General features: G+C 55.5%; 1 protein-coding gene across 1 annotated transcript; it reads right to left on the reverse strand.

The window, feature by feature from the left end:
- Positions 1-2131: 2131 nt before the first annotated feature.
- LOC309653550 (double homeobox protein 4-like protein 4) lies at positions 2132-7362 on the reverse strand (the record flags this gene model as incomplete). The annotated part of the gene is made up of 5 exons (XM_082478472.1): positions 2132-2821; positions 3332-3486; positions 3894-4014; positions 5429-5583; positions 7320-7362. The coding sequence occupies 5 exons, from the start codon at positions 7360-7362 to the stop codon at positions 2132-2134; spliced, it is 1164 nt and encodes a 387-aa protein (XP_082334598.1).
- Between the last annotated feature and the right edge of the window lie 6334 nt (positions 7363-13696).

Below are 13696 nucleotides of genomic sequence, written 5' to 3' on the forward strand. Positions count from 1 at the left end.
AACAAAAAAACCCACACAGAAACACAGAACCATCTCTAATGTGTTCTTTTGCCACCACGTGGATTAACATGAGGACAGTGAGCTTATTTAGAAACAGTTGGGAATTGGAGTAATTACACCACCAATTCGTGAAAATATGGCTGGGGCGTGTGTGTTTGTGTGATCTGTGTGTTTGATTTTCTGCACCCACCCACTAAGGGCGGTTGTCAGGTAGTACCCGTGGACGGATGCCACCGGGGCTAGTAGGAGTCTGCAAGTCCCAGGAGGCCCAGGAGGATGTCCTGAGGAGGTGCAGGTCCTGGTCCCTTGTCCTCAAGTGCCAGAGATCAGAGAGGGGGGCGTGACCATCTTGTTGGATCAGGGTGGTTTTTCCCGAGAAGGTGGAAGTTTTGGCTGAGATAATCACGGAAACATGGGATTTGCTGGCTCCTCCCAGAAGGCACTGGCTTCCAGACTTGGACCGGCTCCCTCCTGGCCAATCCAGGTGGGGTAAGCTTGCTTGGGAGAGTAGAAGCTTTGATCAGCATGGCAGCCAGGACATCCTGAGAGCCCGCAGGTGTGTTTATGCACAGTCCACCAGTGGCCTCCCTGTGGACGTTCCGCTGCCCGTCCCTGGGCTCCGAGATTTCGCTGGAGCAGCCAGCATTGAACCCCCAAGTTGGTAAAGCCACAGCTCCTAGCTCTAGCTAGCGTCTGTGCAAGTCCTGCCACCCACAAGGATCTCAGTGTTTCCCGGCACACTGTGACCCAGTGTTCCTCCCGCCCTCTTGAAAGCACCATCTTTTCCATAAGCTGTCTCCTCTTACCGCATCTCCAGTCATACTTGTCCTGAGGCTACCGTGGCCAGATTCTTTTCCCAGAAGCCCTATGCCAACTGTGTGCCCCTTGAAACTGACACTTCCTTTCTGCCCAACGAAAAGAAGGAGAGAGAGAGAGAGAGAGAGGAAGAGAGAGAGAGAGAGAGAGAGAGAGATACAGAGAGACAGAGAGAGAGGGCTGTATATTGCTCTAGAGCTCTGGAGAAAGGGGAGCCTAAGACAGAGGAGTGACTGGGAGGGAGCTGAGGACTAGATGTGTCTGCAGAGATATACACACTATAGAGCTAGAGACCCGGATGCAGTTGTAGCTAGAGACTCAGATACATCGGTGTATACACATTCAAGTGGCAACTCTCAGATTATTTTCCTACTTCGTGCCGCTGACACACCCGTGCTGGACATGGGGAGCACGGATTGAGCCAGTGGAGAATCACTCAACACAGAGTGTACGAGGCACATGTGTTGGAAAATATTTTTGAAAGAAGCAGTGGAAGGGATCACCGGCCACAACGTTAAGATGCCACAGGCATTTGGTTTTTCATTTCCTTTGTGCATCGCTTTAGTTGTAACACGGCTTATCTTTTGAGAGGTGTGTGCGTGTAGTGTGTGGCCGTAGACAGACAATGAGAGAGAGGGAGGGACGGAGAGAGATTATTTGCCTGCATAATAAACCGGGCACAGTTGTTACTATGAACTCTGTCAATGAAAGTATTTGCATAGTTCTGTCCTTGTGTGCAAGGACGATGCCCTTGAGGAACACTTCCACACCATGCCCCCAGAAACCAAGTGAAGGCTGTCACTGAGAGACGGTTTTCGTGATTCCACTAGGGTGTGTTTGTGGCTACAAGCTACGGGACTAGAATAGGGCGTCTGGACCACCTTCCCGTGCTGTCCCAGACCAAGGGAGGGATTTCACCTCCCCGAGGAAACGCGGGAGAATACAAAGCGACCAAAGCACAACCAAGAACTTGAACTGAGTGCCAAGATTTATTGATTGGATCAATGGAATGTCACATACAACGGGGAAATCCAGTTCAGCCTTGGGTCCTCCTCGTTGTCATTGGAAGGCTAGAGTCCCTTGAGGCTTCAGAGGTGGTGTCGCTCCTGGTGCCCATGCTTCCTGACAGTCCGTGTGGAGCACGGCATTGCTCGTAGACACAACGCAGTTGCCGTCGACAGTCTTCTTGCCTTGGTCGCCCTGCCAGACACTATCATGAGCGTTGCTTGTTCCTTCTCCTTTCTCTCGCCCGTGGCTCTGCCTCCCAGGAAAGGAGGCTTGAACGGGGCTCGGGGGAAGGTCTTCCTACCTCCCCCTAAGCCTGTGGCACTGGGGAGCCTGGCAGCATGTCGAGCAAGGCCTGGAATTCTTCCTCGCTGAGGGGGGCTTCCAGGGTTGCCGCAAGTTCCTCTTCCTCTGCGTCCGCATTCAGAAATGGGCCTGCCTTGTCCAGAATGTCCGCGTCTGACAAGAGTTCGTCCAGGAGGCTTGAAGAGCCTGGAAGGGCTGAGTGCTGGGGCTGTTGCTCCAGCTGGGGAGATGTCTCTTCACTTGAGGTTGGCTGCTGCGGCCAGAAGTGTGTCTCTGGCGGTGCAGGCGGCACGATGGCCCCCTGGGCAGGCTGCCCACTGGCGATGACAGCATGTGTCCCTTCGCCCCATGGAACTGTGGCCGGAAGAGGCTGCGGGTTCTGGCATCCCTGAAGTGCTGCCAGGCTGGGCTGGACCACGATGAACATCAACGGGTGGCCCACACAGCACCCAGAGGCAGCCCCTGGCACAAGAAAGGTGGGGGAGAAAACAGGAGTGGCCGCAGCAAAGGATTGCGTGCTCTCAGGTGCATGAGAGGGAGGATAACGATGAGAGCTGCTATGGACAGTGGGCGGGGGGCTTTGGTCCGACAGGGCAGTCACGGCTGATGTGGCATCTGGTCCTTCGGCCAGGGCATTCACAGGCCCACTAGCGCTCTGCTTTGGGTGCCGAGCTCTTCGGTTCTGGAACCATATCTAGGGAACCATATGGGGAGACAGGAACATTAGCAGCGCGACAGTCCAGATCTACTTGCCGCCGCCCCATCCCCGGCCGGCCCCGCCCCGGCCCGCCCTGCCCTGCCCTGCCCTGCCCTCCAATCTGTCAGGTCCATGGCAAGTACTGGTGGGCCTCATCTAAGGGCCATTTTACCTAGAGCTTTCGCCTTGGCTCTTGAAAATGCGGGAGGACGTCAGGGCAACACAGGACCCACCCCACCCGTCCCCACCCCTGGCTTTGAGGAGAGCCGTCATTGACCGGCTACAACCTCAGGCCCCTCTCTGGCTGCCCAGGACTTCCATTGCCCTCTCCTCTTCCGGAAAGGGATGCCTTCAGATCAGCCCCCTTAGTGTATTCGTAGGACGAAGGGAACCTCCTCCCAATCCCCCCTCGCCAAGCCTACCTATATCCAGCAGCAACCCGTCACAAGGTTTAACACTCCTTCCTCGTGGGAGAACCCAAGTCCCACCCACTGGTGGAGAACTTACCTGGATTCGAGGTTCGGGAATTCCTGTCTGGTGAGCCAATTCTTCCCTGGCAGCAATAGATGGAAATCGATCCCTCTCAAAGGCTTGCACAAGGACCCTTGTTTGAGAAGGAGAGATGAAAGTCCTCTTTCGCCTGGCCTCTCTTCCCAAGCTTTCTGAAGAAGAACACACAGAGAAGAGAGGACATTCAGGCCAACTGCAGCACATTCACAGCAGATGCAGTGTGTGGTATGTAGGAAGTGGTATGTCATAGATCAAGATCGATACATCGATACATCTTATTCAGTGCTATGTGAAAATGCCCCATGTGATGGAAGAAGGGATTTCTGCACATCCGGGCAGGTTCCGGACCCGAAGATTCCAAGCCTTCCCGGCCATGCAGCTCCCCACCCTCCAACAGGGCCATGATGCTCCTGTGTGGAGCAGGAATGGGGCAAGAAGCCAAGATATCATGGTTTCCTCTCTGAAGCGTTCTTGGCCCCCCACGGTCATTCACGTTCAGAGATGATTGTGTCTCAAGGGGATGCTCTGGGGAAATGCCTTTGGATTGCTGGGTACTTACCTCGAGTCAAAGCCTGAGGCGGTGGCGGCCGCAGCGGCTGCGACTGCCCTCCTTTGAAGGCATTCTCCGACAGCAATCGGCTCTGCTTCAGGCGTCTTCCCCGTTGGTTTTGAAACCAAACCTGGGTACAAAGAAAGAAAGCCTTGTCATTCAATGCTCATGCACGTACTTCCAAGATCGATTGCAGGGATGCACCATAGCACAAACGCACAAACGCGCCAGCCAGCCAGCCAGCCAGCAACAAGCCGACTAATGGAGACCCAGTACGGCCCCTCTGCCCCCAGTGTAAATATTTACGAGTCAAAGGGACTGAACTCTCACTGGCAGGTAGAATGTAGACTCCCGCTTTCACCTCTGAAGAAGTGCACCAGATTCCAGAATACACAATCTGTGTCCGTGAAAATAATCCTTCCTCTTCGAGTCACCTTACTGGTGTCCAGAGTAACGACTTGTGACACAGGAGGAGACAATGCTTGCTTTCCCACAGTCAGAATGGGATGGATAGCTACCTCTCTCTCTCTCTCTCCCCCGCCCCACCCCTCCTCATCAAAACTACCAGTTTGTCTCTGGGTCTTTTGGTCTCCGTCTACGATTCTCCGCATCTACCTGTTGACGTCTGTCTCTGTTGCCACCCGCCCGCCTGCCCACCTGCCTGCCTGCCTGCCTTCCCCTCTCTCTGTCTCTGTCCCAGGCTCTCAGGCTCAATCTCCTTTCCCTCATTTGCTCTCTTTGCCTCCCCTTTGGCACGGTCCATGCCCGATTCATGGTTCCCTGCCTCTCTTATGTCCCCACAGGCAGTACTGTCTCATAACACGCAATCATATCCATTAGCAAGTGCCCCCATGAAAACCACACTTCCCATGCTGCCTGGGAACTACTCATTGACAGTCACTTCTCAGGGACTACATGCCTCCATCACTCTTAGGTCAGGAGACTCTTATGTACCCGCTCCCCATCTTCAGAATATGTGTCCTTGTCTTCAACAGTGAAGCCGTGTGCATGCTACCTCATTCCCCGAGGCCGAACCGCAGTGTGGACCTGTGCTTGTGTGCGTGTGTGTGTGCATGGTTTTAGACGTTTCTGACGGTGGTGTGTGGAAAATGTGACACCCTGAGAAAACGTGTTCGTAGGGAAAGCCAATCAGTCTTTGGCGACGCTTTGTAAGGTCGCAGGCGAGGTGTTCCTACCTTTGGTGACTCCTCTCCAACCTGCCCAGAGAGGGAAGTCTTCAGCACGGCTAGTTCCTTGGAAGCCAGCCATCAAGGGAACACCTCCCTGGCACCACCAGGCCCTCCTGCTTCCTTGGCCCCTCGCCCTTTATTCTTGACCACCCATTTGAATGGACCTCTCGCCACACAGCTCAGTCTGGCCACGTTTTCCAAAGGGAGCCACCTTCCTTGCCCAGATTCGAGTCCCTGCTGTCTGGAGCACCCAGAAGAGGAAGCCCCCAGGGCAAGGACTCCAGCTGGCGTAGGGCGACTTGCGTCTGGCCATGGACCCCGAGAGGGAGAATGGATCGAGAGACTCGGACGTACCTGAATTCTGCTTTCTGGAATGCCCAGTTCTCGTGCCAGCCGTTCTCTGGTCGTTATCCCGGGGTAGGGGTTCTGTTGAAAGAGTGCTTGCAGGGTGTCCTTCTGACTCAGCCTCAGAACCAGCCTCCTCCTTCGCGATGGCCTTGAGAGTCGGCCTGTGGGAGAGAAAAGGGGGAATGTGTCAGGGGCGAATCCATGGAGGTGCAAACCACTGGTACCGGCACAGCGCTGGTCCTTGTGCCACGTGAAAAACCTCTAAGCCAGGGGAAGACTCTGCATTTGGAACAACCGTGGGCACACCCTGAAAGCCACGCTGAGTGGGACCCTGTGGGCTCAAGCTAAGCTGAGGGTCAAGGCTATGGGGATCCCCCCACCACTCGCCAAGGATCCACAGGGCGCCATGCAAGCAGAAGGGGAAAGCCCTAGAAAAACAGGCTAACGTGACCAAAATGGGTGGAAGGATTGTCCACCTGTGGAGGCCTCAGAAAGTCTTGATGGCTCCTACCAGATTTACCTTGAACTCTAAGCTAACGAGAGGAGCCCGGCTTCTGGACTGTCATACGCACAGGGCACATCCGCTTTCACTATTTGAAAGGAAACGAGACGAAAGCCAAACGAAGCCAGACAAACACACAAGCCAACCCCCAACACAGAACGCACTAGGAGATTGTTAAGAAGACCCACATTTTTGAGATAAGGACCAACGTGGGGCCCCGTCTGATGGCGCCCGCCCACCCACACACGCACAACAGCCCAGTATACTTCGGAAGATGAGTTTCCCTTTCCAGGCACCAAGGTCTTGCTGACTCGCCGTGTGTGTGTGCTATTCTTTCAGTTGGGCAGCCTTGAAGGGCTGCCCCCCATCCCTGTCCTATTTGAGGTTGCGTCTTTCTGGTGGCAAGGGGATAGATGCGTGTTTGTTTCCTGCCTTCTAAGGCGGCAGACGGGCGTGATGGCCAGGGTGGATGTGGTTTCAGGCACGTCCTGCACATCCTTGAGATCTGAGTTTCCTGAACTCTCTCCAACTCTAGGACAACACCAACCCTTCTGCAAGGGCCACCCGCTCTAGCAGCTGGCAGCTGGTGACGTAGGGTCGTCTCCAGGTCTCGCCCTGGAAGGAGGCAAGGCAAGGCAAGGGTTTCGGACCACCAACGGGGACTTCCTTTAAAAGCGCCCTTCCTTCCTGCCAGCTCCAAGGAAAATCTTTGGAAAGCACTCAAGGAACGAACGTGTCACACTGCGGATTTTGCCTCTCCAGAGGCTCCTGCACTGGCTACCTTGGAGTCCAATGAGAGACAGTTCGAGTGCTCCTGGAATCTCTGTTTCCCAGGCTCTAGCTTTCAGTTGTGGTCAAAGAAAAACTCTCTTTTCCTTCTATTCTTAATACATACTGGATGTGGATTCTTTCCATGGACACCATGGAAGTTAAACCAGTTCGAATGGAACACGAAACCAAAGAGAGCAAATCCGTAACAACAGCAAGAATAGAACATGGGAAACCAACTCAAAATCCCAAACACGGTCAACTGGAAAAGAGTGTCAGTTTAGTTGGGAACGTTTTCAAACACTCGTGTTCCATTCACTGCAACCACAGGCTGGGATTTTTGGTAGAGAAGCCATTGTCAGGCAACAGGCCTACCTACTTCCATGTCGATTTCAAGAAGGAAAACAAACGAACCAGCAAACCAGAAATATGTACGTGAATTGCCCAAACCAAGGTGCATCCTTTTGCCCAACTGATTCCAGAAACATATCCCAGCATATCTGTCCGTGCCAATTAGTGGTCATTGGGAAACTTCAACCTTCGTGGTGATCAACCCTTGGGGTGGGGAGGTGCATGAGTGTATTTGGAGGACCCAACCCCAGAGCCCAGATGCTGAGGGCAACGTACCTGTGGAGGTGCTGTATGTGCCGGACGAGCTGGACGAATCCATGGTGGGAGACCCACACGGATGGCACGGAAGCTGCTGGCCGACTGCTCAGTGCTGAGAAGCTCAGGATTTATAATGGATGAGGATGCCCCGCCCCTATTTATGTAAATAGCCGCAGATGGTGGGGAACCCTTCCTTGCAAATTGAGAACCTGGAAGGAATCCCGTGAGGCAAGTGGGCGTTGGAATGGAAGGCCTGTTCGGAGGCTCCCAGGTCCCTTTGAAGCTGCCGCCCTCGTCATCCTTTCCCAGAATGCTTGGGGTCCAGTGCTCTCTCGTTTTCACACCTTTTCACATTCCACACATACTTTTGCTCTCCGTGGAATTCCCCAACTCTGAGTCCCTCACGCTTAGCTGTGTCACTGTACTTTCCAAAATGGAGAGAGAACCTGGAGCCTAGCTTTCCTCGAGTACGTTTCCCACTTCGTTCATCACCACCAGGACGTCATTGCCTCCCACTCTTAAAGCATTTCCTTGGCTGGGGTTTGAGTTCCCGATAATTCACATACTAAGCTTGACTGCTTATCTAGGGTCTACCCATGGTCCTCAACAGTTCGGGACTTTTTCAGAGGTACCCTGAAACCCACCCCCTTGCTCACATGCCATGGAGAGGGCAGAGAAAGGGGCAGGCCACACGTGTAGGTTTCACAAGCCAAGGAACTTAATTTCAGTGCTTGTCCTTGGCGTCCACAAGACGAAGTCGGTTTCACTTTCACTGGTCAACTGGCATCTGGAAGAAGGAGAAGAGAGGAAGAAGAAGAGGAGGAGGAGGAGGAGGAAGAAGAAGAAGAGGAGGAAGAAGGAGAGGGATATGAAGCAAGTCATATGATAGATGATGACACAGCTTGGTTTGAAAGGAACGCTTTGGATTCCAAATACAACCATCCCAACATTTTCGGGGCGTTTGCGCTGCAGAGAATTGAAAACTTAGAAGCAAACAAACAAAAAAAAACACACAGAAACACAGAACCATCTCTAATGTGTTCTTTTGCCACCACGTGGATTAACATGAGGACAGTGAGCTTATTTAGAAACAGTTGGGAATTGGAGTAATTACACCACCAATTCGTGAAAATATGGCTGGGGCGTGTGTGTTTGTGTGATCTGTGTGTTTGATTTTCTGCACCCACCCACTAAGGGCGGTTGTCAGGTAGTACCCGTGGACGGATGCCACCGGGGCTAGTAGGAGTCTGCAAGTCCCAGGAGCCCCAGGAGGATGTCCTGAGGAGGTGCAGGTCCTGGTCCCTTGTCCTCAAGTGCCAGAGATCAGAGAGGGGGGCGTGACCATCTTGTTGGATCAGGGTGGTTTTTCCCGAGAAGGTGGAAGTTTTGGCTGAGATAATCACGGAAACATGGGATTTGCTGGCTCCTCCCAGAAGGCACTGGCTTCCAGACTTGGACCGGCTCCCTCCTGGACAATCCAGGTGGGGTAAGCTTGCTTGGGAGAGTAGAAGCTTTGATCAGCATGGCAGCCAGGACATCCTGAGAGCCCGCAGGTGTGTTTATGCACAGTCCACCAGTGGCCTCCCTGTGGACGTTCCGCTGCCCGTCCCTGGGCTCCGAGATTTCGCTGGAGCAGCCAGCATTGAACCCCCAAGATGGTAAAGCCACAGCTCCTAGCTCTAGCTAGCGTCTGTGCAAGTCCTGCCACCCACAAGGATCTCAGTGTTTCCCGGCACACTGTGACCCAGTGTTCCTCCCGCCCTCTTGAAAGCACCATCTTTTCCATAAGCTGTCTCCTCTTACCGCATCTCCAGTCATACTTGTCCTGAGGCTACCGTGGCCAGATTCTTTTCCCAGAAGCCCTATGCCAACTGTGTGCCCCTTGAAACTGACACTTCCTTTCTGCCCAACGAAAAGAAGGAGAGAGATAGAGAGAGAGAGAGAGAGGAAGAGAGAGACAGAGAGAGAGAGAGAGAGAGATACAGAGAGACAGAGAGAGAGGGCTGTATATTGCTCTAGAGCTCTGGAGAAAGGGGAGCCTAAGACAGAGGAGTGACTGGGAGGGAGCTGAGGACTAGATGTGTCTGCAGGGATATAAACACTATAGAGCTAGAGACCCGGATGCAGTTGTAGCTAGAGACTCAGATACATCGGTGTATACACATTCAAGTGGCAACTCTCAGATTATTTTCCTACTTCGTGCCGCTGACACACCCATGCTGGACATGGGGAGCACGGATTGAGCCAATGGAGAATCACTCAACACAGAGTGTACGAGGCACATGTGTTGGAAAATATTTTTGAAAGAAGCAGTGGAAGGGATCACCGGCCACAACGTTAAGATGCCACAGGCATTTGGTTTTTCATTTCCTTTGTGCATCGCTTTAGTTGTAACACGGCTTATCTTTTGAGAGGTGTGTGCGTGTAGTGTGTGGCCGTAGACAGACAATGAGAGAGAGGGAGGGACGGAGAGAGATTATTTGCCTGCATAATAAACCGGGCACAGTTGTTACTATGAACTCTGTCAATGAAAGTATTTGCATAGTTCTGCCCTTGTGTGCAAGGACGATGCCCTTGAGGAATCCTTCCACACCATGCCCCCAGAAACCAAGTGAAGGTTGTCACTGAGATACTGTTTTCGTGATTCCACTAGGGTGTGTTTGTGGCTACAAGCTACGGGACTAGACAGGGGCGTCTGGACCACCTTCCCGTGCTGTCCCAGGCCAAGGGAGGGATTTCACCTCCCCGAGGAAACGTGGGAGAATACAAAGCGACCAAAGCACAACCAAGAACTTGAACTGAGTGCCAAGATTTATTGATTGGATCAATGGAATGTCACATACAACGGGGAAATCCAGTTCAGCCTTGGGTCCTCCTCGTTGTCATTGGAAGGCTAGAATCCCTTGAGGCTTCAGAGGTGGTGTCCCTCCTGGTTCCCATGCTTCCTGAAAGTCTCTGTGGATCATGGCATTGCTCGTAGACACAAAGCAGTTGCCGTCGACAGTCTTCTTGCCTTGGTCGCCCTGCCAGACACTATCATGAGCGTTGCTTGTTCCTTCTCCTTTCTCTCGCCCGTGGCTGTGCCTCCCAGGAAAGGTGGCTTAAACGGGGTTCGGGGGAAGGCCTTCCTTCCTCTCCCTATGCCTGTGTCACTGTGGTGCCTGGCAGCATGTCGAGCATGGCCTGGAATTCTTCCTCCCTGAGGGGGGCTTCTAGGGTTGCCGCAAGTTCCTCTTCCTCTGCATCCGCTTTTGGAAAATGGCCTGCCTTGTCCACAATGTCCGTGTCTGACATGAGTTCGTCCAGGAGGCTTGAAGAGCCTGGAAGGGCTGAGTGCTGGGGCTGTTGCTCCAGCTGGGGAGATGTCTCTTCACTTGAGGTTGGCTGCTGCGGCCAGAAGTGTGTCTCTGGTGGTGCAGGCGGCAAGATGGCCCACTGGGCAGGCTGCCCACTCAGACAGACAAGGCTCCTCTGAACAGCTTCATGCTGGTTGGAAAGGGTAATGAGAGACCATGAGAAGTAAGGGCGGGCTATGGAGTGGGGAGGCAGGGGAGAGGGTGATGGAAAAAAACGTATTGTCCTGTCTCCTCTGCTCACACCACACCCCCTACCCCTATGAGGTCTCCTAGAAGCCAGGAGATGATTCCAGCCAGGAAACGGGCCCATGCCGGTGGCCGTGTGGAGTGGCGGGGTGGGGGATGTGGTCACCGCCGTCTGCAGTGTCGCCCACAAGGACACCAGCAGGCTGGGGGTGCCGGCCTGATGGGCCTGGGAGTGGGAGTGTGAGAGGGTCCCGCCGATAAGCGCAGGGGTGCTGAGGACGGCCTTGAGACCGTTCTCTCTTGAGAGCCAGTGGGTGACAATAGCAAGGTGAAGGGCAAGGGTGTGTGTGCCCTCGGGATGCACGAAGGTCTCTTCCACGGGGAGGTGTGTGACAGTGACTGGCGCCGTGGAGAAACAGGCAAGACCCAGGCTCCTGTGGGCTCGGCCTTTGGCCCACGGCTGGGGTCAAGAAACCACAAGGGAGAGTGTCAGTGAGGCCATGGGTGTATCCCAGTGTGAAACCAGGTGAGTATGGGAGCCCTCGGAAATATCCGGGAGCCACTGCTGGATAAAGGGGAAACGAAGGGGAGTAAAGCTCTGAGGTCTGTGAGCTGACAGGGCTTTCCGGTCTGGGACGAGCCGACTGGGGCAGAAATTTGGGGGTGGTGGGAGAGGAGCTGAGGGCCACGAGAGAATCCCAGGGGGCTGTGGGTGAGCCCAGGGGAGACCCAGTGGAAGAGATGGGGGAGGTCTGCCAGGGATTAGTGGTGGCCCGGGGGCTCGATTCAGTCCCCCACTGGGGCGAGGAGCCGGGGGCCACGGGGGAAGCCAGTGGAGACTCCATGCAAGAGATGCTGATGGGTGAGTAGCTCAGGGCCGAGGCCGAGCCCAGGGGAGTCGCTGCGGAAGAGATAGGGGAGGTGTGCCAGGCAGCAGTGGGGCCCCGGGGGCTGGCTTCGGTCTCCCGCCGTGGTCTCGGAGGGGTGTTGGGCGAGCAACCGGGGCCCACGTGTGAACCCAGGGTAGACCCCGCGGAAGAGACACTGATGGGCGAGTAGCTCAGGGCCGAGGGCGAGCCCAGGGGAGACCCCGCGGAAGAGATGCTGATTGGCGAGTAGTTCAGGGCCGAGGGCGAGCCTACGGGAGACCCCGCGGAAGAGATCTGGGAGGTGTGCCAGGCACCAGTGGGGCTCCGGGGGCTGGCTTCGGTCTCCCGCCGGGGTCTCGGAGGAGTGTTGAGCGAGCAGCCGTGGGCCACTTGAGAGCCCAGGGGAGACCCCGCGGAAGAGACACTGATGGGCGAGTAGCTTAGGGCCGAGGGTGAGCCCAGGGGAGACCCCACGGAAGAAATGCTGATGGGCGAGTAGCTCAGGTCCGAGGGCGCGCCCAGGGGAGACCCCGCGGAAGAGATCGGGTTGGTGTGCCAGGCACCAATGGGGCCCCAGGGGCTGGCTTCGGTCTCCCGCCGTGGTCTCGGAGGGGTGTTGGGCGAGCAACCGGGGCCCACGTGTGAACCCAGGGTAGACCCCGCGGAAGAGACACTGATGGGCGAGTAGCTTAGGGCCGAGGGCGAGCCCAGGGGAGACCCCGCGGAAGAGATGCTGATGGGCGAGTAGCTCAGGGCCGAGGGCGAGCCTACGGGAGACCCCGCGGAAGAGATCGGGGAGGTGTGCCAGGCACCAATGGGGCTCCGGGGGCTGGCTTCGGTCTCCCGCCGGGGTCTCGGAGGAGTGTTGAGCGAGCAGCCGTGGGCCACTTGAGAGCCCAGGGGAGACCCCGCGGAAGAGATGCTGATGGGCGAGTAGCTCAAGGCCGAGGGCGAGCCCAGGGGAGACCCCGCCGAAGAGATCTGGGAGGTGTGGCGGGCACCAGTGTTGCCCTGGGGGCTGGCCTCTTTTTCCCGCCGGGGTCTCCGAGGGTTGGTGGGAGGCGAGGAGCTTCGGGCCAGGGGGGAATCCCTGAGGGCTGGGCATGAAGGACTAGGCGATGACGGTACGAACATGTGGTACATTATTGTGAAGCCGGGTGACAGTGAGGAAACCACGAGGGAAGAAGTTGGTGTCGAGTCCATGGAGTCTCGTGACTGTCCCCTGTGCTCTTTAGGGGGGAACGGGAAGTCAAAGTCGTGCTGTAGAGGTAGAGGTGAAGCCGGGGTGGTCGCCCTGGGGCAGGATGGAAATTCCACCTGGAGAGTCCCAAGTGAGGAGTCCAGACCATCGTTTGGGCTGTCAAGGCTGGGGGATCCCTCAAGGGTCGAGAAGGACGTGGGCCCTGTCTCCTCAGATGCAGACATGGTGAAGAAACCTGCTGCTTTTAGGACACCCTGCCCCCTCCTCTGAAAACAGGAATGGGGGATGGGGTGGTGGGGTGTGTGTGTGCGGGGGTGGGGGTGAGGGGTGTCTTGTGGGGAGAGAATGCGTCCTCCACAGAGACGCAGATATGAACAAAGGAGACAGACAGATTTCAGGTACCAAAGCGTTCGGTCCTTCTGTCTTGGGAATGGGCTTCCAGGTCACAGGACGCTGTCAGCACCGGGCACGCGCAGAAGTTCAGAAAAATGGATCTGTCCTCCTCTGAGGCGCTGTGCACAGAGACCCGCTGGGTGAGGCTTTAAATAGCTTCGCTGGAGGTGTGGGCGGGGATTGAGAGGGGAAGAGGCGGAGCTTCACCGCTCCTTCCACCGGCCCGCCCCAGGTGTGTGGGCCTCTCTCTGCCGCAGAGAAAAGGACTCTCTTGTTTAGAGAGTGGGTTAAAATGGTCCACAACTTGAAGGCAAAGGGTGCAGAATGGTTTTGGCTACGGATGTGGCCATGTGGGTTCAGCCGGTGGGGATGGGAGTGGGAGATGTTGAT

This window comes from Balaenoptera physalus (assembly GCF_965194825.1).
Source record: "Balaenoptera physalus genome assembly, contig: HAP1_SCAFFOLD_573, whole genome shotgun sequence".
Classification (NCBI taxonomy): domain Eukaryota; kingdom Metazoa; phylum Chordata; class Mammalia; order Artiodactyla; family Balaenopteridae; genus Balaenoptera; species Balaenoptera physalus.